The sequence below is a fragment of the Balaenoptera acutorostrata genome, chromosome 17, assembly GCF_949987535.1.
Source record: "Balaenoptera acutorostrata chromosome 17, mBalAcu1.1, whole genome shotgun sequence".
Taxonomy (NCBI): domain Eukaryota; kingdom Metazoa; phylum Chordata; class Mammalia; order Artiodactyla; family Balaenopteridae; genus Balaenoptera; species Balaenoptera acutorostrata.
Genome location: NC_080080.1, coordinates 18972208 through 18994660, shown reverse-complemented (window position 1 = coordinate 18994660; position 22453 = coordinate 18972208). Strand labels below are relative to the sequence as shown.

The window sequence follows — 22453 nt, the reverse complement described above, 5'->3', positions numbered from 1 at the left end:
GGTGGCTTAAAACAGCAACCATTTTATTGTATTGCTTGATTTTGTGGGTCAGGAAATTAGGCAAGCCTTGCTGGAAAATTCTTCTGTTTCACGTAGTATTGACCACAGTTACCTGGTGGCTGGGTTGGTCTGGAGGGTCCAAAACAACTTTACCCACAAGCCCGGCATCTTGGTGGAGACGCCCAGAAGCTGGGCCCCTTCATGTCATTTTAGCATGTTTCCATGTGGTCTTTCCAGCAGGATAGTCATGGTTTTTACATGATGACTCAGGACGATAAGAGCAAGAGTTCCAAGAGGTGGAAAGTGGAAACTGTCAGGACAGTTAAGGGCTACGCTTGGAACTAGTACAATGTCATTTCTGCTGTCGTCTGTTGGTCAAGGTGGTCATAGAACCCAATTCAAAGAGAGCATCATACCTTCCACCTCTCAATGGGAGGAAGGTCAAAAAACCTGTGCTGATCTTCAATCTACCACAATTACTAAGCCGTTATGTGTGATTAGGTGCAGAATGGTATCAAGGGCTGAATTCTCTACCTGGGCACCTAAGTATGGATTTTTTAATTAAGTATAAAAGTTGTTAAAATTCTGTAGCTGCGAAACCCAAAGTCCTGACTCTGCTCAGCTGAGCAGATGGGTATTAGCTCCTCCTTCGACAGGATTGGCATCTCCCCCTCCTCCCCGGGCCCATGCTATGAGGGCCTCCACCCACGCTCACACCAAGCCTGCACAGTTTGCTAAATGCCGTCCAGATCAGAGTATTAGGAGCCACATGAGCTGCTACGGTTATTTCCTTAGGGGTCATGTAGAAGGAGAGAAGGAAAGGGAAGAGCAGTGGGAGAGCACCAAGCTCTTCATTTCGCTTTTACCCACATGTTGGCATCTTGATTTGATCAGCATAGTGGCATTTCTAGCATCTTTTGGTATTTTGCTGCTAAATAAATGGTTGAGAACCACAGACTTAAACAGCAATTTAAGAAGAAAAGAAGTAGTATTCACCTAACATTTATGAAGCATCTACCATGTGCTTTTTTTTTTTTTAACATCTTTATTGGAGTATAATTGCTTTACAGTGGTGTGTTAGTTTCTGCTTTATAACAAAGTGAATCAGTTATACATATACATATATCCCCATATCTCCTCCCTCTTGCGTCTCCCTCCCTCCCACCCTCCCTATCCCACCCTTCTAGGTGGTCACAAAGCACCGAGCTGATCTCCCTGTGCTATGTGGCTGCTTCCCACTAGCTATCTATTTTACATTTGGTAGTGTATATATGTCCATGACACTCTCTCACTTAGTACCAGCTTACCCTTCCCCTTCCCTGTGTCCTCAAGTCCATTCTCTACGTCTGCGTCTTTATCCCTGTCCTGCGCCTAGGTTCTTCAGAACCATTTTTCTTTTTTTAGATTCCATATATATGTGTTAGCATACGGTATTTATTTTTCTCTTTCTGACTTACTTCACTCTGTATGACAGACTCTAGGTCCATCCACCTCACTAAAAATAACTCAATTTCATTTCTTTTTATGGCTGAGAAATATTCCACTGTATATATGTGCTACATCTTCTTTATCCATTCATCTGCCAATGGACACTTGGGTTGCTTCCGTGTCCTGGCTATTGTAAATAGAGCTGCAATGAACATTGTGGTACATGACTCCTCTTGAATTATGGTTTTCTCAGGGTATATGCCCAGTAGTGGGATTGCTGGGTTGTATGGTAGTTCCATTTTTAGTTTTTTAAGGAACCTCCATACTGTTCTCCATAGTGGCTGTATCAATTTACATTCCCACCAACAGTGCAAGAGGGTTCCCTTTTCTCCACTACCGTCTCCAGCATTTATTGTTTGTAGATTTTTTGATGATGGCCATTCTGACTGGTGAGGTGATACCTCATTGTAGTTTTGATTTGCATTTCTCGAATGATTAGTGATGTTGAGCATCCTTTCATGTGTTTGTTGGCAATCTGTATATCTTCTTTGAGAAATGTCTGTTTAGGTCTTCTGCCCATTTTTAGATTGGGTTGTTTGTTTTTTTTGATATTGAGCTGCATGAGCTGCTTGTAAATTTTGGAGATTAATCCTTTGTCAGTTGCTTCATTTGCAAATATTTTCTCCCATTCTGAAGGTTGTCTTTTCGTCTTGTTTATGTTTTCCTTTGCTATGCAAAAGGTTTTAAGTTTCCTTAGGTCCCATTTGTTTATTCTTGTTTTTATTTCCATTTCTCTAGCAGGTGGGTCAAAAAGGATCTTGCTGTGATTTATGTCATAGAGTGTTCTGCCTATGTTTTCCTCTAAGAGTTTTATAGTGTCTGGCCTTACATTTAGGTCTTTAATCCATTTTGAGTTTATTTTTGTGTATGGTGTTAGGGAGTGTTCTAATTTCACTGTTTAAAAATTAATTTAGCCGTCCAGTTTTCCCAGCACCACTTATTGAAGAGGCTGTCTTTTCTCCATTGTATATTCTTGCCTCCTTTATCAAAGATAAGGTGACCATATGTGCTGAGTTTATCTCTCGGCTTTCTATCCTGTTCCATTGATCTATATTTATGTTTTGTGCCCGTACCATATTGTCTTGATTACTGTCGCTTTGTAGTATAGTCTGAAGTCCGGGAGTCTGATTCCTCCAGCTCTGTTTTTCTTTCTCAAGACTGCTTTGGCTATTCAAGGTCTTTTGTGTTTCCGTACAAATGCTACCAGAAATCTACTAGAGCTAATCAATGAATTTGGTAAAGTAGCACGATACAAAATTAATGCACAGAAACCTCTTGCATTCCTATACACTATTGATGAAAAATCTGAAAGAGAAATTAAGGAAGCACTCCCATTTACCACTGCAGCAAAAAGAATAAAATACCTAGGAATAAACCTACTTAAGGAGACAAAAGATCTGTATACAGAAAGCTATAAGACACTGATGACACAAATTAAAGATGATACAAACAGATAGAGAGATATACCATGTTCTTGGATTGGAAGAATCAACATTTTGAAAATGACTATACTACCCAAAGCAATCTACCATGTGCTTTTAAATCTAAATTAAAAAAAAAAAAGCAGGCAAGAGTGGTTTAAAAGTAGCATAGTAAATTCTGCTCTTCAGAGTTGGTTTTGGATTGTGTTATTTAACACTCTAAAGTTCCATAAAATTACCTTAAATCCACCACTGCTGGGGGGAGGGGAGGAAGGCAGTGGGAAGGTAAAGGGACTCCATCATGGCTGATGACCTGGACTCGAAATCTACTTTTAACTTTCACGTGTTAAAAATTAGCATAATTTGTATATGTGGGTTCTAACAAATACAACAAAGTAGTGAATATAACATAAAAGAAGCAGTCTCACAGGTATAGAGAACAAACTAGTGGTTACCAGTGGTGGAGGGGGGGAAATGTAGGGGTGAGGGGTTGGGAGGTACAAACTATTGGGTGTAAGATAGGCTTAAGGCTGTCTTGTAGAACACGGGGAATACAGCCACTATTTTGTAATAACTGTAAATGAAAAGTAACCTTTAAAAATTGTATAAAAATTTATAAAGTTTAAAATAGCATAATTTGTAAGAGAGTTCCATGATACACTCACACAAATAAAAACTATTTAAAGACTATTACTATAGAAATATGACTTAAACTTCATTACGGAAATACTATCACATTTAACAGTATCTTTACAGTAAAATTATTTCAAAGTGTGTTCTTTGAAATCAATTTGGATGGTCCACTTTTTTTAAGCAGTGGTCAACACAACTAAATTCTGTCAACAACAAAGTGATAATGATAATATCCATCAATATTCACAATATTTTACAAAGGTCCTTCATATAAATGGCTTTAATGTTTTGATAAAAAATTGATGGGGCTTCCCTGGTGGCGCAGTGGTTGAGAATCTGCCTGCTAATGCAGGGGACACGGGTTCGGGCCCTGGTCTGGGAAGATCCCACATGCCACGGAGCAGCTGGGCCCGTGAGCCACAATTGCTGAGCCTGCGCGTCTGGAGCCTGTGCCCCGCGGTGGGAGGGGCAGCGATAGAGAAAGGCCCGCGCACCGCGATGAAGGGCGGTCCCCGCACCGCGATGAAGAGTGGCCCCCGCTTGCCGCAACTGGAGAAAGCCCTCGCATGAACCGAAGACCCAACACAGCCAAAAATAAATAAATAAATAAATAAGAAAATCCTTTAAAAAAAAAAAAAAAAAAATTGATGGATGATGATATAAAGTTTAAAAATATATAGGTAATGTGAAGATGAAAGCAAAAAAAATCATCAGAATCTTACCTCTGAGAATTACCATCATTACTATTATCTAATCATCCTTGATACAGCTGTACAAACATCCTTTGACAGTGAAACAGAGTGGTGTGTCGACAGAAATTTTTTAATAAACACTACTCAATTCAGTTTTACTTAAAAGTAACTGAAGAAGAAGGAACCCAAATTTCATTGAATGAACCGCTGATCTTCAGAAAAAAGTGTTTTACCACAAGAACAATTATTTTCTATTATTTAATATTTAACACAACCATGGATTCTCAAAGGCTTCTTACCATGTGTTTTAGTACATTTCCCTTGTAAGTATTTTTAACATTGTGGGAAGATATCTTAGATTTTGTTAACCACAGTGTAGGTTGTAAAGATGGAAACCACACTAAACCCCCTTTTTTCGTTTTTCTTCCTGCCCAGTGCCACCCTCTGGTCCCCAGAACTTACAGGTTTCAGAAGAATGGTATAACAGATTGCGTATTACATGGGATCCCCCATCTTCCCCTGTAAAGGGCTATAGGATTGTCTACAAACCTGTCAGTGGTAAGTCATGCTTTTTAAAAAATATTGTCTTTCAAGATAGGTTATTTTTGTTTTTACTTTCTATCTTTGGTTTCATCTTTGGCTTTAAGAAATGGGAAGAGTCTCTTACCTTTTTTGAAAAAAAAATGCTTTGAACTTATGACCTTACCTAAAAATAACTGATACGTTAACAAGCAGAATATATACTTAGTTTACACCTGACCTAGACACACCCCGAACAAGGAGCTGCCTAAGGAGACCTTGACTCCATAGCAGTAGGAAGCTTCTAAGGCTTGATGAGTATTTGGAATCTGTAATCTCTAATTCCTCTTCTACCTCTTCTTGAATTAGTTGGAAAAAGTCCACTTACCAACTTCTCATTCTCCTTATTTTGGAAACTACGTTAAGGTATAAAATACATCAGAGCCCTAAGATTGTGGTAGTAAAAGGCTTTTTCATAAACCTCTCAGCCACCTTGATCACCTCTGTCCTTACTTCCCACATCATTATATCCTGAAGACAGGAGAATGACCCAGATGGGGGAGATTGTACCCTTGGTCCATCTGCCCGTGGAGAACATGTGCAACTTCACCTGTTACAGTATCATCTCCTGACACTGAGCACTTTCATGAAGTTTAAACAGGAGACTAAAAATAGATATTATAAGAGTCTTCTCAGTTTTCTGGACCTGGGCCTTCAGTACTCCAAATGTTCAGCAGGAAACGGTTCTCCTATTATTTTTCTTGATTTGGCAGGAAAATTTAAAAATTATCCTCTGGGTCATTAAAAAGCTCCTTCTGCCCTCAAAAGCTCTGTGAATCTCAATCTGGCATCTGAGATGTAGCTCTTGCCTCTAAAACACTTTCCAGACTTTTCTATTGTGTCCCATTATCTAGGTCCATACAGTTAAAATACTCCACCTCCAATTTCTCCAGACAAACATATCTATGAACCATAAAAATGAAAGAGCAAGAATATACCATGGATGCACTAGCCTGCTCAAGACTGATGCCTTGGGATCCATCACCAACTTTTTTGTTTCTTTTCTTTAGGCCTGAGGCATGTGTTTATTTGCAAAACAGCCCTGCTGAATTTATTCTTTGGACCATTCTATAAATACTTACCAGATTTTCTGAGGGAAAATAGCTTTGTTTTAGGCCAGTGGTTCTTAACTGGTACAATTTTGCTGCCCAACAGAGATATTTTGGTTGTCTACATTCTGTCACAACTTGGGGGGTAGGGGGTTGCTATTGGCCTCTAGCAGGGACAGTTAAGCATCTTACAAGTCACTGTAGGCAACTTGCTCCCCCGTTGCTCCAGAATAAAAAGTTATCTAGCCCAAAATGTCAACAGTGCTGAGGTTGAAAAAATCCAGTTCTAGGTCAAGTGCAAGAACTGTATGATGTCATTTGCACTGAGAGTTGGGGGTGTGGGAAAACCTCTACTGAGATAACACATACATACAGAAAAATATAAATATATTGTTGGAAGGAGGGGGCTGTGGAGTAAAGTGATGAGTATTTAGGAACTTATTAAGTCAAAGTGCTCAAAGAATGAGCACATAGGGGAAGAGGCAGGAGGTAAATACACTTGTATAGGACATAGCATGGAGTGTTTTTAATGATCAGAGATTCTGCTGGGTTGAAACAGAGATGAAAATGTAGAAGCCCAAAGAAGCAAGATAGTCAAGGGCCTTGGAGTAAAATTGTCATCTGTCTGGTCTTAAAAAGCATAAGAGGAGTGGATAAAGCCCATAATGGTAACATATATGCTGGTCCCCCAAGTGGCAAGGTATGGCATAGTGTCCATGATAAAATTTGCTGCTAAGGCCACTTGCATGCTGTCTGGGGACAAAGCTGGGTGTCTGAGGTGGGGTAACTGAAAATGACTTCTGTTTAGCACATGCCCCAAAGCCTATGACAACATAGGAGCTCCACTGTGAAGGCCTCACAGTAGGGTGGGTGGTGGATTGTGGGGTGGACCAGCTTCTTCAAGTACTAGGGGAAGAACTAGTTGCCTAAAAAGAGCCTTAGGCTGGGAGTCAGGTGTGTAAGTCTTGGAGCTAATAAGTACTGTTACTTCAGGAGTGTGTCCATTTTTCCACATTCTGTTATAACTGAAATGCACTCTTTCTTGTTAGTTGCTGGCCCAACGCTGGAGACGTTCGTAGGGGCCAACATTAACACCATCCTTATCACAAACCTCCTCAGTGGAACGGACTACAACGTGAAAATATTTGCTTCCCAGGCCTCAGGTTTCAGCGACGCTCTAACAGGCGTGGTGAAAACACGTAAGACTGATGTCCTGTCACTTCAGCCCCTCCATGTGGTTTTGCTGCTTTGTTTTCCCTGTAACTCAACCCCTGCTTCAACTTGGCAGTTGGTTTTTCTTTTCCTCAGCCTTGCCCTTTCTGGATGGTGTTTCATGGAAAGAAAGGTGTGCTCCTTACTCAGGGCTATAGTTCAGAGTCCTAGTTGGCAGGCGGAACGTCAGAACCTGGCGTTCCAATATATTTGATGGTGGTGGATGGGATTTCCTTCTGGAAAGTCTTTGTTGGCATTTTTCAAATTAGATGAAATTTTCCAACCAACCTGTATAGCCTGATGCGGCCAAAACCCATCAAAGTTGAGCCAGGGAGAAATTTGCCTTTTCTCAAAGCCTTTGCCCCTCCTCTCTCTCTGTCTCTCTGTCTCTCTCTCACTCTCTCTCTCTCTCGCACACACACACACACACACACACACACACACACACACACACACACACATATATACACCCCATCCATAAAAGATACTTGCACCACTCAAAAGACTTCCTTCTCTATCTTTTAAGGGTTTACATGCTGTCTGCTCACCATCTGGGACTTCTCCTTGGCAGGCACCACTCGCAGACACCCATGGCATAATACAGTGTTTTCCAATTCCAGCACATATGTTCCATATTCCTGATGTTTGTTATGCTTCCACACCATCTGTTTAATATATCTTTAAATGGACTACAGTTTCTGGTTTTTTTTTTTTTTTTTTACTTAAATGCTTTTAAAACCCACAAATTACTCTAAACAGAAAACCAGTATTTTCAATACACGTTAAAGATAATACATAAATGACCAAAATAAAAATGGTTTGGCTGTGTGATCACTGAAATTATCCTGAGTGCTATCAACAGTACATGCCCCACACTCGAGAATGATCATCATGGTATAATCAGAAGTATAAACCTTAAATCTTCTACTTATTAGCTAAGGCCTTGAGCAAATTACTGAACTTCTCTGAGCCTAAATTTTCTCAACTCCAAGATGAAGATAATCATAACTGTTTACAGGCTGCTCGGCAGGATTAAAGAGGTAATGTATAGAAAGTGTCTACCATATGGCAAGCACTCAATGAATAGCCACTATTATTATTGTAATAATTGTGCTTTATGCATTTGGGCCATATCTCACTCTGACTGCTAATCAAAAAATTAATCCAATAAAAGGAATTTTGTAAGGATGAGGCATATATTAGACCAAACCCCAAGCCACCTATATCTGGCAACTATGTTTTATATAAGGCCTATCCTTTCATTAGAGAAAGCTCCCTGAATTCTCTTTTATGGAATATCTTTAGATTTTAAAGGCTAGATATGGAACCAATTTAATCTCAAAAGAAATAGTCTCCGTCTTCAACAGATCTAGGAAGGCTTTGGCCTGTGGTTCTGATCTCGTACTTCGCTGTTGAAATGATACTGTTTTAGGTACTACTGTAAACTGCAAGTAATTTCCCTGTGTTATGCCATTATAGCAACCCCTCAGTCCCTCCTTAGGAACAGCTTGGAGTCCCCTGTGCATTTCCCTACCCTTTCTTACCTCTCTCCTCTAGTTTATCTTCATTTTCCTCTCCAGATTACCCTTTCTGTTTGTGCCATGTTTTATGTCCATGATTTTCTATTGGTCTTTCTTCTCCTTACTCTTTCTTGTCTCTTTTTATCCTCCTTTCTCTGCTCCCCTCTTTCTTCTGTTTCATCCCTCTTCTCCCCTTTAATAAATGTGGTGATTATTCCAAATATATTTTAAAAGACTGAGGGTATTGAACTGTTTTATAGTCTACCCTTAAAGTAAAAATTAGATTGGCTTATTATTTGTTTTCTCTCTTTCTCCCAAGCAAGATAAAACCCCATACAATGGCAAATAAATTAATTCAAGGTGTTTTTTAAATTTAGTGTGGTTATATAAATCGTTATTGATATCCTTTTTTGTTGGGGGGAGAGGGTTGTTTAATTGGCCTCAGGGAAGAAGGTTTTCCCTTGCTGATCTAACAGAAAGGAATAATGTCAAGATGCAAACTGTGATTAGTCCAGATTATCTCTACTGTCTTGAAAAGTAATTATAAGCTATTTTTAAACTTTATGAAGTAGCTAAAAGAGAGGGGAAGTATGAGGAAATGATGTGGATGAAGTCAGGGGTCATTAGAGAAAGTAAACATTATTAATTTTCTGCTTTTTCTGCTTGGATCTAAGTGATAAACACCGAATGTTTAGTCCTCTATTGTATTGGAGAAACAATATTTTTACTGATTCCCCAAATAAACTCCATGTGAATCATTTTTGAATATCACAGTGTTTGCTCTAAGAGTATAAGAATCTGTGTATTTCTTTTGATTATTTTTTATCTGTGTAAAATCTTTCCTTTTTAAATTTTCAAAAATGTATCCATTCTCATTCAATCATGTTTTGAAGGCCAGTCCGTGTGAACTGCTCCTGTCTGAATAAGACTTCCACTTTGTCTGCTTTGCTCTTCCCTTTCATTTAAACCATGACTATCTTTCAGTGGTTGATAGGTGCATATTGTATTAAACTTTTTTATTATAAAAGTATTATATATTAATTGTGGAATATTTTAAAAGCACACATAAATAAAGAGGAAAGATTTAAAATCACCCATAAGTTTACTACCCTTGCTTCTGGTCTTTTCCAGAATATATATTTTCTTTTGTGTTTACAAATAGCAGACAGACCCTATCATACATCATGTTTTGCAACTGCTTTTTTAAGTCATAAAACAGTTAATCTTTTGTGCACTAATTTATTGTGACTTGACGAATTTCCCACCACTGGCTATGGAACTTTGAATTCGAATTTTACCATGTTAATTCAGACTTGGGGACATTTGTGGCATTGTCTGCAATGTGACATAGTTATGTTTCTATTTCACTATAGTGTTTTTGGGTGTGACCAATCTTCAGGTAGACCAGATCCAAACGACCAGCTTATGTGCTCGCTGGCAGGTGCAACGTCATGCCACTGCCTACAGGATAGTTATGGAATCCCGCCAGGGTAAGTGCAATCCATCACATATGTTTTTGTCAAGCACTCACGTACTCTGTGCCAATCACTGTGGACAACACAAAAGGAACATTAGACAAAAGCATTCTTCTTGAGGAGGCAGTATTATGTTATGGATCCTGCAGGGTTTGGAATCAGGATGGCTGGTTAAGCCAATTTTTTAACCTCTCCAAACCTCCATTTTCCCATCTGTAGTTAATGGGTAGAACCATAGTGCTGATCTTGTGGCATTCTGCTAGGATTAAGCTGAGAGAATCCATGTAAAACATTTGCAGCAGTGCTTTGCACATATTAAGCACCGAGGAAATGTAAGCTGCTATTGGTGATAGGAGCTGAATAGGCAGGACTGATAACATATGTTAAAATTATATGGTGCTGTTATGTTGGTCTTTACCCCATGGGGATCTAGGTTTGACTTCAATGTTTTTCTCAGTGATTTTTTTTTTTTTTTTTTTACTTTTGGGGATAATTGATGAGCAGCAAACTCTCATTCAGGAGATGATATGATGTATCTATGCTATCATGGACAGGTTCTTCCGCATCACAGCTCTCAAGTACATCTACAATTTGGGACTTGGCTTCAAAGTTGAAACACTAAAAATGTCTGCTTATTTTCACTAAAAGTATCAAGAACAATGACGAAAGACTGATTCCCCAAAAATGAGTTTCTAAGGACCATTAATCCTCTTTTCACATTATCAGCATGAGTAATATTCAGAAGATGAGATCCAATAATGAAAATTACTATAATCAGATTTGTATTATCAGTAGAAGAGATGCGTCTTGTTATTTTGGGGGAGGACGTAGACACTAGAGAATCCCAGATGATTTTTTTTTAATCTTTCAAACTTGCTAATAAGACCGTTAAATTTTTTTCTTTCTGGGTAAATGATCATGGTTTCCCCATTTGAAAAAGCAGAAGGAGCTAATTTTTCGGGTCTGGATAGGACTGAGTTTAGTTCGTAGCCCACATCCCTGACTGTAACTACATTCAACATGCAGAAATCCCACTTTTGATCCAATCCAGAAAGTGGAAAGCACAGTTTAGTAGAGTGCTGAGAGTGTTTGGAAATGTGCTGAAAATACGAGAATAGGAGATGAGGAACACGAGAAGAGATTCCTGCCAACACCAACCAAGGCATTGTCTCCGCAGGCGTGCTTAAGCCATTAATTCCTTGATTCCCTGCATGTGATCCCGTAAGGGTCCCTTTAGCCAGACACTGGCTAAGCTTATGGGAGTGGCTTTAGTCTGGAATAAACATTGAATAAGGGAAAGTCAGGACAAATCATATGGGTTCTGTGGTGGTTTTATGTGATTTATGGGATACTTAAGCAGAATTAGATGAAAGATATGCAACTGTTTGAGAAACAACTATAAATCTTGAGGAGTTATGTTTCATTTATCTTTTTAAGACTAGCTAAGTCACACTTTAATATAGAAGGGTTGACATTTATCACATTTGGTGGTATTTGTTAAGCTTTAACAAAATAGTAGCTATAAAAATCACACTTCCAAACTACTCCAGAATATTTTAATCTTTTATATCATTTAAGAAGTTGGCACTGAGACATAGATTCCTGTAGATATTCACTGGCTTGCATTAAAAATTATAATTATATAGATTGACATAAAGATATCAAAACTGTCTATCATGGGATTAGTGAAATCCATCAGTTTTTTTGTTTTTTTGTTTTTTTTAATGCTTTTACTTTAGCATATTTGCAAAATGGCACTGGGATTCTTATCAGAGGATGTGATTGATGGGTCTGATAACATTGATCTGGTAATTTAAAATCTCAGTACACTCTTTCTGAAGCCAAGATTTTTACTAGCAAAAAATGCAAGTCCCTGTTTCCTTCTTCCAGTTGAGTTAATTTGTACTCTCCCAGGATTGTTTTCAGGCTGCCGAAAACCTCTTTGACTGAGCCTCAACCGTCTCAGTTCAACAGGAATGAACAAAAGTGTTGTTCCATTTATTTTTCATCAGCACTTATAGCTGAGAGATTTATAAGCCCAATTAGCCTACATCTTATTCACTCAGGTGTCCAACTGAATATTATTAACCAACTAGACAGCAACAGATTCTAATTGATGTTTGGGGTGGGGAGTTAATGTGGGGAGAGCAGTAGGGAATATGTTTAGATATTTTAACTTTCAGAGTTTAGGTCAGGGAATAGTCTTTCCACATTGGAGTGGGGAAGAATTAGGTTGAGTTTCTTTATCTCACAGAGAAACGTGATCATTATCCTATTCACTGCCTTCGAAGGACTTGTGATCAGATGCCCCTTCTTCCACGGGCACACGAGTCCCAGGGCTCCCGCTGTTTTAACTCTGTAATATCTCCCACTGGCTACACATGCTGCCTCTGCAGAAATTTTAGCCCTTCCCCCTCAATCAGAGGAGAAACTAGAGAGAAATGGGACCCAATTCCTCCATGTGATGGAGAAAAGCCTCATCCCGGGCTGGCTTATTTATGAATGTCTCTGCCAAACTCCTACTGTTTGACAGGTAGTTTTCTCAGTGTGTGTGTGTGTGTGTGTGTGTGTATTTCCCATGGTCTGGTCGGTGCACTTTTATCCTGAGATGAAGTTAGTGGGTTTGCGTCTGCTCTGACCACAGCTGCTGGTCAATTTTCTTCTCTGGGCTTCAGTTTCTCCTAAGTGACTTCTTTTGAGGCTTTCACCTGAGGTAATACCTATACATTTCTAAGGTTTTGTGAATAAAGCAGCAAGGCTGTGTCATTCAGGTTTGCTTGTTTTGTTTGGGAATGGTAGAAACACGAATAAAAGGGACTTAAGCGAAAGGGTCAATTTCTTGGCTAACATACTGAGAAGTTCAACAGTATCTGGCTTTAGGCCTGTCTAAATCTAGGTGTTCAGACAATTTCATCGTGATGAAGCCTTGCTCCATCCCTCTGCTCTGCTCTCCTCTGCCTTCATTCTCAGCCAGATTGTGAGTTGGCCCCAGTCTAATCCAAATTACATACGCCTAGCTTCCAGCTTAATAGTTTTAGTGAAAAGAGAACTCCTCTTTCTCAATTATTCCTACAAAAGTCCAGGAACTGAGTTGTGTTGGCCTGGTTTGAGGTCACATGCTCCTAAATCTGTCACTGAGTTCAAGGGCATGAAATAAAAGACGGGTGAAACCTGGTTACTTTCCAGCCCTGTGTCTGGAGGGGGAGGTGAGCGTTCGTATTCAGTCCTTTCCAAATCAAAAAGACTAAGAGTGGGGAGGAATGGATTCAAAGAAAGAAAGATTAGATGCAAGACAGGCAAAAACAACAGCTGTCCTCTACCCGTGTAAATATTTTGACATTTTTTAATTGCCAATAAGGAAAAAAAGAAAGATTACCAGAAGAATCAAGTCCTCTCAAGAGAGACTGAATTCACATCTGCTTTTGAGTCAGTCATCCACTTTCCAAATTAAATTGTAGGCTTTTGGTTAATCGTAGGACAGACCAAAGTCAGAGACTTTGGGGTGGTTTTGAGTAACTCAGAACCCCATGAGAACCTCCATTAGTTCTGCAGATGCTCAAGAGTTCTGTCTCTCTGTCCAGCTGTTTCTGAGTTGACATGACACCTGAGGTTGGATGTAGTGTTTCCCTTCAAGTTCACGTATTTATACACCACGTGGACCACTATACTGTATTCCCTCCCGAATCGCATTAACTTGGTGACTTTCTTTTTAGCCTGATTTTTTAAAGTTTCAGAGGATGCTCAACTTGTCTTCTATCTTTAGACACCAAAATGTCAATTTTGCTGTGTCATCCATTAACAAGAATAGAGAATTGCAGCATAGTGGAGGGCCTACCTTATCAGGGACCAGATTCCCCCCAAAATGATCGTATGAAACAAAAACCTATTCTCAAGATTAAAGTTTTTTTTGAAGCAGTGATATTATGCTTGGGGGTCAGGGTATTTGAAAGACCTGGAGAGTGGAAGCATATATCATCAAATTCCAGCTGACTATCCTGGATCCTGGATATTCTTTGCTTGTGGATCTCAGTAACCACTCATAGGACATTCTGGGGAGTCAAGTTGGTATCATAGTGATCACTATGACAGTAACTCAGAGAGTGTATTTAGCCTTGCTTCATAAGAATGAATGCACAATGACAGATTTTTTCCCCCGTTCCAAAAAAATAAATTTAACTCCTGGCTTTTGGCACAAGGGGTTGAGGAAATTAATCATCATTTGATCGCGTTAAATGTTGTTCTTTAAGGCAAAGCCATTAGACCTGAATCACACATGCCAAAAGCAACATGGATACATCCCCATTCATGTAACCCTTCTTCATTAGCACTGGGATCAAACTGATACTGTTTCCCATTAACTTTACTGTATCTGTTCCAGTTTTCCAATGATTTGTAGATTTTTTGTTTTCGTTTTTGTAGTAGTAGTGAAGCCCATTTATATTCTATTGTCAAGGGTCTGTGACATGGGTATTCATGAGAAATAGAGGAAATGACAGAAAAGTGCATCTCTAGAATTGATTCCTGGAGAGTCCTGGAAGCTTTTGTGGAGATAGATAAAGATGATCCATGCGTGGATTTGGGAAATGTTTGTATTACATGTGGCTCACAGAAGCTTGCAGGAGGCTCCAAAGAGGGGTTAATGGTCAGAAAGAAGCAGCTATTATGGGGTTCTGAGCCTGGGAACCCCAGACTGAACTTGGACATCAGCAAAGCAGAGGGCAGGGTTTACTAATATTTTCTTACTATTAAACTCCTTTCACAGCAATACATAATCTCACAAACACCTTAACAATTTTTTTATTTCATTATTTTGTATAATATATGATAAAGAAAATATTGAGGTAGACCTTAAGTCATTCCACACAAATATATTACTAGAGATTATGTTATGTTCACTTTTGAAACTCTTTAATATTCACAATTATAAAAATAAATTTCAAATTGCTTTCAACAAATGGCCTTAATTTAATTATATTTTAAAAAATCAGGATTTGTCCATAGACAAAATTTTAAATGACATATATCATGTTTGTTCTGACATGTATGTTATAATAAATATGTTTTTGTTTATATATGTATTTAAGATATGGATTGACATTTAATAGGTATTATACTTTCAAAATAGACCAAAATCACTTTTTAACATTTTCATGTTTTATGCTTAAAAAAGCAATTTTTTTTTGCTCTTTTTAAAAATTTATTTATTTTTTATTGAAGTATAGTTGATTTACACTGTTGTGTTAGTTTCAGGTGTACAGCAAAGTGATTCATTTATATATATGTGTGTATACATATATACACATGTATACACACATATATACATATGTATATATGTTCTTTTTCAGATTCTTTTCCCATATAGGTTATTACACAATATTGAATATAGTTCCCTGCAACTGGTATTTTTTAATATTTTCTATATTTTGTTCATATTTAATAAACTATAAATAACATTTTGCAGGAGTTCTCAGAAATATGTATAATATTTAATCAATGTAGTTTTTAAACACTGGTTTTTAAATTCCTAGAAATAAAACTATATAAGGCTTTGACTAGGATGCAATTTGTGGATCAGATGAAAATCAATCTAGAGGGAAATTTGCATGGTAGTTTTTTTCATGGTAGCAGGGATTCTTCTTCTTAACCAATTATCCATGTAGTTAAAAAATAAATAAATAAACACTCTATGCCTATGAAAAAAACGCATTTTAAATTCTTCAGTAATGGAAGCCACCAAGGTAGGCAGCTGTGTTCAGTGGAGCTATAAAGCACTGAGCCACGAGGACTCATCTGATCTCCATACTATCATGCTTACTAATTTCATATGCACTCAGCAGCTCTCCAACTCTTTCATTTTGAAAAAAATTGTATATTTAACTATTTTATGGTATATTAATGGAAATTAAAGCAACGTCCTCTGAGACTGGGCTTCAAGTTCTGAATTTACATTTCACTTCTGCTACTTAGTGTATGGACTTGGGTAAGCTACTAACTTTCCTAGCCTTCAGTTTCTTGTCTTTAAATTGGGGATAATTATAAATATTATAAGGATCCAATGAATTAATACACATAAAATCCTAAAAATAGTGCCTGGTACATGGTACGTACTCACTAAATGTTGGCCATTACTACCTTTGCTCTTATTTTTATCATTAAATACCAAGCACTGAACCAGGTACCATAGTAAGCTCTCAGGAAGTGATTAATATAATTAATCCAACTTCTCCCAGTCTCCAAACCTGAGGGCAAGCACTAATTCTTCTAGAAAGGCAAAGCAATTTTGCTGTGGATATGGGAATGAAGAAATTAGCCAACAGTTAATCAGGCCTCCTAAATTCTTTGTCATGCCTCTGCCATGGTGGAGCCAGGACAGAGAAGGTGGCAGTGGAAATGGCCGTGTGTGGCATGTCTCCTTGGTAGAACAAAAAGAATACTGGAACCAGGAGTTGGGAGACCAAGATGTATGGGATGATTTATGGTCGTAAGCCACTTAAGCACCGTGTCCTATTTCCTCAATTATGATTTTAAAAGAATAAAAAGGTATCTTTAAAGTGAATCCAAGGAATTTGGAGAGCCTCCTCCTAGCTTCCTAGGAGTCTCCTTTGCTATCAAAAGAAATCCTGAGTGTCAGTGAAAAATCAAGGTATGAATTGGACAGTCCGGGGACACCCTGGCTGTCCCAGTGCTGTTCCAAGCTCTTGCCTGCATTTGTGGCAACTATGCAAACCGCCTGGACCCATAGATGAAACTTCTGAGATCCTGGAAGCCCACTTCGTAGCCCACAGGCATGAGACCTGCTTAGCACCCTACAATTTCTAACTCCATACTTATATCTTTAGGCCATTGGCAAGAAGGGCATCCTATTGTATGGTAATAAGTTGTATGGGGCCAAAAGGATGTATCTTTTTATGTTAATTTTTAATTGTTTGACTGTGTTCTGGAGAATCATATTGAATAAAAGGGAATTCTAATTTTTAAAACATAAGTATACTCACCTTGACACCTGTTCAAAAGGTCAATTAAGATGTGTACATATAATTATAAACATTAACAGTTCTCCATTTGTTAAAGGATTGACCTCAGCAGCCTTTTACTAGTCAGTCTCATTTCTGAACATATAAAATGTGATTTTCAATTATATAAAAGCAACAGTGGATATGTTAACTCTTTAAAAAAAGATACACCCCCTCAAACAAGTTTAATTCATTCTGGAGTTATCTGAATAGGCCATGCATATTAAGCATTTTAGAAGCAAATCATCTACTGATGGCTGTTTTTAAAAAGTTTTTTAAAAGTTCATGTATGTATGTTTTGTTCATGTATGTTTTGTTTTGTTTTTATTATAGATACACAAAAACAAGAATCCACTCTAGGTGGAGGGACAAACAGACATTGCTTCTATGGACTTCAGCCTGATTCAGAATATAAAATCAGTGTTTACACAAAGCTCCACGAGATTGAGGGGCCCAGTGTGAGCATAACGGAAAAAACACGTAAGTCAAGCGTGTTCTCTCCTGATCCCTGTCTTCATGAACAGACAATGTTTTAGGCATCCTGTTTTAGTTCAAAAATCTTATTCCATTTTGAAAAATATTAGCCATTGCTGTGTGGGAATATCTGTAATACAAATTTTGTGTGTCTTATTCAGTCCCAGAATTCCCTGCTGTGGCCCACTAATGTCATCTGTATGGTTTTTTTCCATCCTCCATATGTTGTCACAGGGACTATAAGGCCATAGGATGGCAAAGTGCTTGAAACAATGACCTATATTGTGATCTGTTTCCATTAGGAACATCTGTGGAATGTGGAGTGTGAAATGAAGTGTAAGGACTGGGTCCCGACATTAAAACAATGGCACGTTACTACAGCCATGAGGGTGGGAATGGGGCCAAGACGTTCCAACTGGCTGACCCTAGACTTGCCTACTTAAGAGGCTCTCGCTCTTTTTCCATGCTGGCTGGAAATCTGACGCACTGAAGGGAAAGGCAAAGTATAAAATGAAAACAAAGCACTTTTTACATGTTCTAAGCAGCAAGGAGGGTATCAACTTCTTGGTATGTCAACTTCTTGGTATCCTTTTAATCAAGGATTCCTGACCTAGAGGCCACAAACATTAAAATGGTTTGAATGGTAGTGAATTCCAGGGGACATTTGTGTGTCCCCAACTCAGTATCTTGAACTTAAACTTTAAATCCCCAAAGATTGGTATCGGAATAGGTGGTGGGCGATGGGCTTTCTTGGTAGCCCCTCTATCATGCATTTGATGTTTAGAAAGTTCTACTACCCATGTATATAGGTCTTTCAGTTGCTCTGAACATGCAGAAAGAAATCATCATCAATATATAATTTTCAAACAGAGAAGGTGAAAGTATAGTTAATGGAATCATCTACTTTCCAACAGAGACTTTATTTCATAACACTGAAATATTCAACATTTTACATGACACATGTATTTTTAAGGTATAATTTACATTCCATAAAATTCACCCATGTTAAGCATACAATTCAATGATCTTTGGTACATTTAAAAGGTTGTGCAGCCATCACTACAATCCAATGTTAGGACATTCCCATCAATCCAGAGAGCTTTCAAGCTCATCCCCAGTGAGTCTTCTTTCCTACTGTCTGCTCCAGGCAGTCTACTTTCTTTTCTTGTACATTTCTAGACATTTCATAGAAATGGAAATATGTAATATGTAGTCTTTTGCATCTGACATCTTTCACTTAGCCTATGTTTTTGAGGTTTATCCACATTGGAGAATGTATCAGTTGTTTGTTGCTTCTGATTGCTCATTAGAATTTGTTTTATGGATAGAGGATTATATAATTACAAAATTATTAGAGACCTGGTAGTGCATGAGATTTAGAGTCAAATAGGCTTGGTCGGGGTCCTTTTTTAGCATTGTGGCCTTGGGCAATTTAACATCTCTGAGCTGCTTTTGGCTTACCAATAAAATTAAATACCTACTCTCTTACCTCCTTTGGTGGTGGTAAAGATCCAATGCAAAGAGCCTGCTGAGGAACTTTTCAACCTGTATCTTATTGAACAAGTACTTTTATCATCACCCTTGCTGTCTTCCTGGAAGTCACAAACTGATGGCCATGGGGTTAGATCTCACTGTCAGCTATGTTTTTCTCTGGGCTATTTTTTTTTTTTTAAGTTTTAAAGTATTCTTGAAAATTCAAAAGAGCTGACAACACAGGGCACACAAATCCTTATGGTGCTAAATCTACAGAAACTCAGTAACTGCTGTCTCTTTTAGACAGTGTATGTGCCCTTAAGTTTGTTATTCCTTAATGTTTAGGCTATGTTCTTTGCTCCCATTCATTACTTGACTGACCTCTAAAAATATTTGAGTTTGGGGACTCTGGTCTCCTTCAAGTGCCCCTAACCTTAACCTCACAACTGTTAATTACCAGTCCAGGGTTATTTTGGAAAGCTCTGTTTGGTATAAATGTTTTCCTTCTGTTGGGGACATCTGTCATCTTATAGCTTCTACCCACTGGCTCTAGTTCAGCCTTCTGAAGCAAATGCACATTAAGACTGTTTCCTCTTCTATGTGACAGCTTCTCTCAGACTTGAACACAGGGACCATCTGTGTGCAACATAGAGAATATAAACACAGGTTCCCAGTTCATTGTGGTTCTTCTTACCCAAGAGACTCTTAGGCCAGATGTTCTGACCAAACGTATTGATCTGGCTTCCAGAGCCACTCATTGATTTTGTTCTCGATTTATTGACTAAAGTTAGGATATGCCTCAGTTTTTCACATTAAAGAAAATGCACCATTATAAAGATGACCCACTGCTTCCACAAATTTTAAGATAAATACATCTGGCTCTAGAAGGATTTGATGGTGCTTTCAAAAAAGTTTTGCAGTCCTAGTTTTAATATTAAAATGTCTCAAATGTTTTTAATTTTGAAACTTTTTAGTTTCCAAAAAATTGCCTTTAAAAGATAAAAGTGATATTCTATATCTGTAATAATGCAACAGAAGGTATATATTGTGTTGTCACCTTCCCTCTTTCCTCATTCTTTCCTCCCAGAAATACCCATTTGTACCAGCTTGGTCTCCTTCAAGAAATTCTACCTGTTACCTGTTTTGTGTGTGTGTGTGTGTGTGTGTGTGTCTGTGTGTGTATAACCATATAGACGTGTATAGATAAATCAATATTATATTTATCAAATAGAATTTTTTCATTTTTCACAGATGGGATCATACCATGGTTTTCTGCTTCATTTCACACAAGGATTAATCTCAAACACTTTTCCATTTTTCCATATCAGTAATATACCTCATTCCTTTAAATGTTGAATCACTTTACTCAAATAATATTATTTTATTGGCTCCTAGAATTGGAAGAGACCTTAAAATTTGTCTCTTCCAACCTTCCTGGCAGTGAAGAAATTCCTTTTACAACATTCCCAGCAAACAGTCTGCTTGAGCTCAAATCCTTCCAGCTAGTTGGCGCTTACTGTCTGCAGAGGCTGAACATTCCTCTGTGTGAATGGCTATAATTCGTTGAGGGTTTTCCCTCATATTAAACTGGAATAATAAAAATAATTTTCTCAATTTTTCTTAAATCTTTAGTGTCAAATAAGAATAAAAAAAAAGAGTATGTAAAAAAATAATATTAGGATGTTTACCTAATGATGCCATAACTTCCTGGTGCTTTACCATGTGAATTGGTAAGAAAGTCACTGCTCTAATGTGACTATACCTGTGACCTTTAACCAAACCACACCTCCACGTATTACGCAGATTTCTCATCCCTCATCATCCAGGTTAAATTGATCAGGACACACCATAGCCTCCCAAGGTCCTGCCATTTTGTTCTCAGAACTGAAAGTTTCCCAGACACAGTCTGAATGTAATAGAGAGTAAATCAGATTCCCTTGGCGACCACATCCTGGGGATGCAGGGTAAAAAGGGAGAAAGTGCTATTGAACATGGATTGATGGTCAATCCTTAGGCAGAATGGAAATAAAGTTTATTATATGTGTGAAAGCAACCAGAGACTAATCTGAAATAGGTTGGCAGGGTTCCGGCCTTAAATCAGCATTAAAACCACTTTGTAGTTGACAGTTTGATTGCATTGACTCCCACTGGGTAAACTGAATTGTGGCAAAATGACATTTCAAGCCTTCTGTCTGATGTTGAGAGGATGTTTGGAACCAGTTTTCACAGGCTTTGGCTGATTTATAGTGGGTACTAAATTCACTAAATTCTCAAAGAAGACAGTTGTCAAAATCATTGACTCCCCTGAAGAATTATGACTCCATGACCTCCCTCTCTTCGCCACAGATGAGATGGTTAATTGATGTTCTTTCTCCCTCTCCTTTACAGAATCACTTCCTACTCGGCCACCTACTTTTCCTCCAACCATTCCACCAGCAAAAGAAGGTAAAAGAATTATACAATCATGATGTGATTTTAGGTTTTGGATTTCTGTTGGTATTGTTTGCTTGTTCATTTAAAAACCAAGGTATTAATGGAAGATATTTTCTCCTTAATACAAGTGCTTATCAAACCCTTATGGGGTACAACTTTGCAATGAGTAGTAAATAAGACATAGAGATCTAATATGCAGTGTAATGAATGCAGGCAGCAATATTTTACTATAATTATGTGATGCGATAGAGATGCTAAATGTCACTACATCAACAATATTACAATATATAAATGTATCAAATTAATAGGTTGTACACTTTAACTTTATGCAGTGTATATGTCAAATATATTCAACAAAAATTCATCTAATAGTAGACTCTGTACACACAAAATAAACTTTCTGACAGAATTTCTTCATATTTATTTCATCAAAAATAGAGTAGTACATGTTTACCAAGGAAGAGTAGTTACATAATTTATGAGTGAGAATGTAGTTTATAATTCTGTAGGCAAGGGTAACAGTGTTCCAGTTTACCTCCAAATGCCTCTCCCAGTTGTTTCTTTCTATCTTCATCACAAGAGTTTCTCATCACCTCTTACTTGAGCCATTAAGGTAACTTTCTAAAAACCTTTCAAACACAGTAGTGATCATTAATTTTTTTTATTCCATTAATGAACATTTATTAACCCTACTATTCATTCTCAAAGCTCTTATGCCAGGTACTTGGAATACAATAACAATCTATGATTACTGCTCTCTGCTTATTTTCAGTATTGCAAGAGACATAGGTGTTTGCCTAGGTAATTACCAGCCAAGGAAATGAGTTAAAAAGTGGAGATTATACTATGGTGGCCCAGAAATGAAAACAGTTAATGCTGCTGCAGGTTAATTACCTGTAAAGGAGGAGGAGGAATTTGATTTACATTTTGAAGAATGAGTTTTACAAGTAAATAATGGAGAGACAAGCACTCGAAGTCATGGAGTGATCTA

General features: G+C 37.9%; 1 protein-coding gene across 5 annotated transcripts in view; it reads left to right on the top strand.

Annotated features, from left to right (window-relative positions):
* COL14A1 (collagen type XIV alpha 1 chain) overlaps positions 1–22453 on the top strand; it is a 243696-nt gene that overhangs the window by 112013 nt on the left and 109230 nt on the right. For all 5 annotated transcript variants that reach the window (XM_007188834.3, XM_007188835.3, XM_007188833.3 and 2 more), the window contains exons 21-25: positions 4670–4792; positions 6912–7061; positions 9968–10084; positions 17416–17562; positions 21418–21474. In XM_007188834.3, the coding sequence (XP_007188896.2) occupies positions 4670–4792; positions 6912–7061; positions 9968–10084; positions 17416–17562; positions 21418–21474 (594 nt within the window). The remainder of the gene's footprint in view (positions 1–4669; positions 4793–6911; positions 7062–9967; positions 10085–17415; positions 17563–21417; positions 21475–22453) is intronic.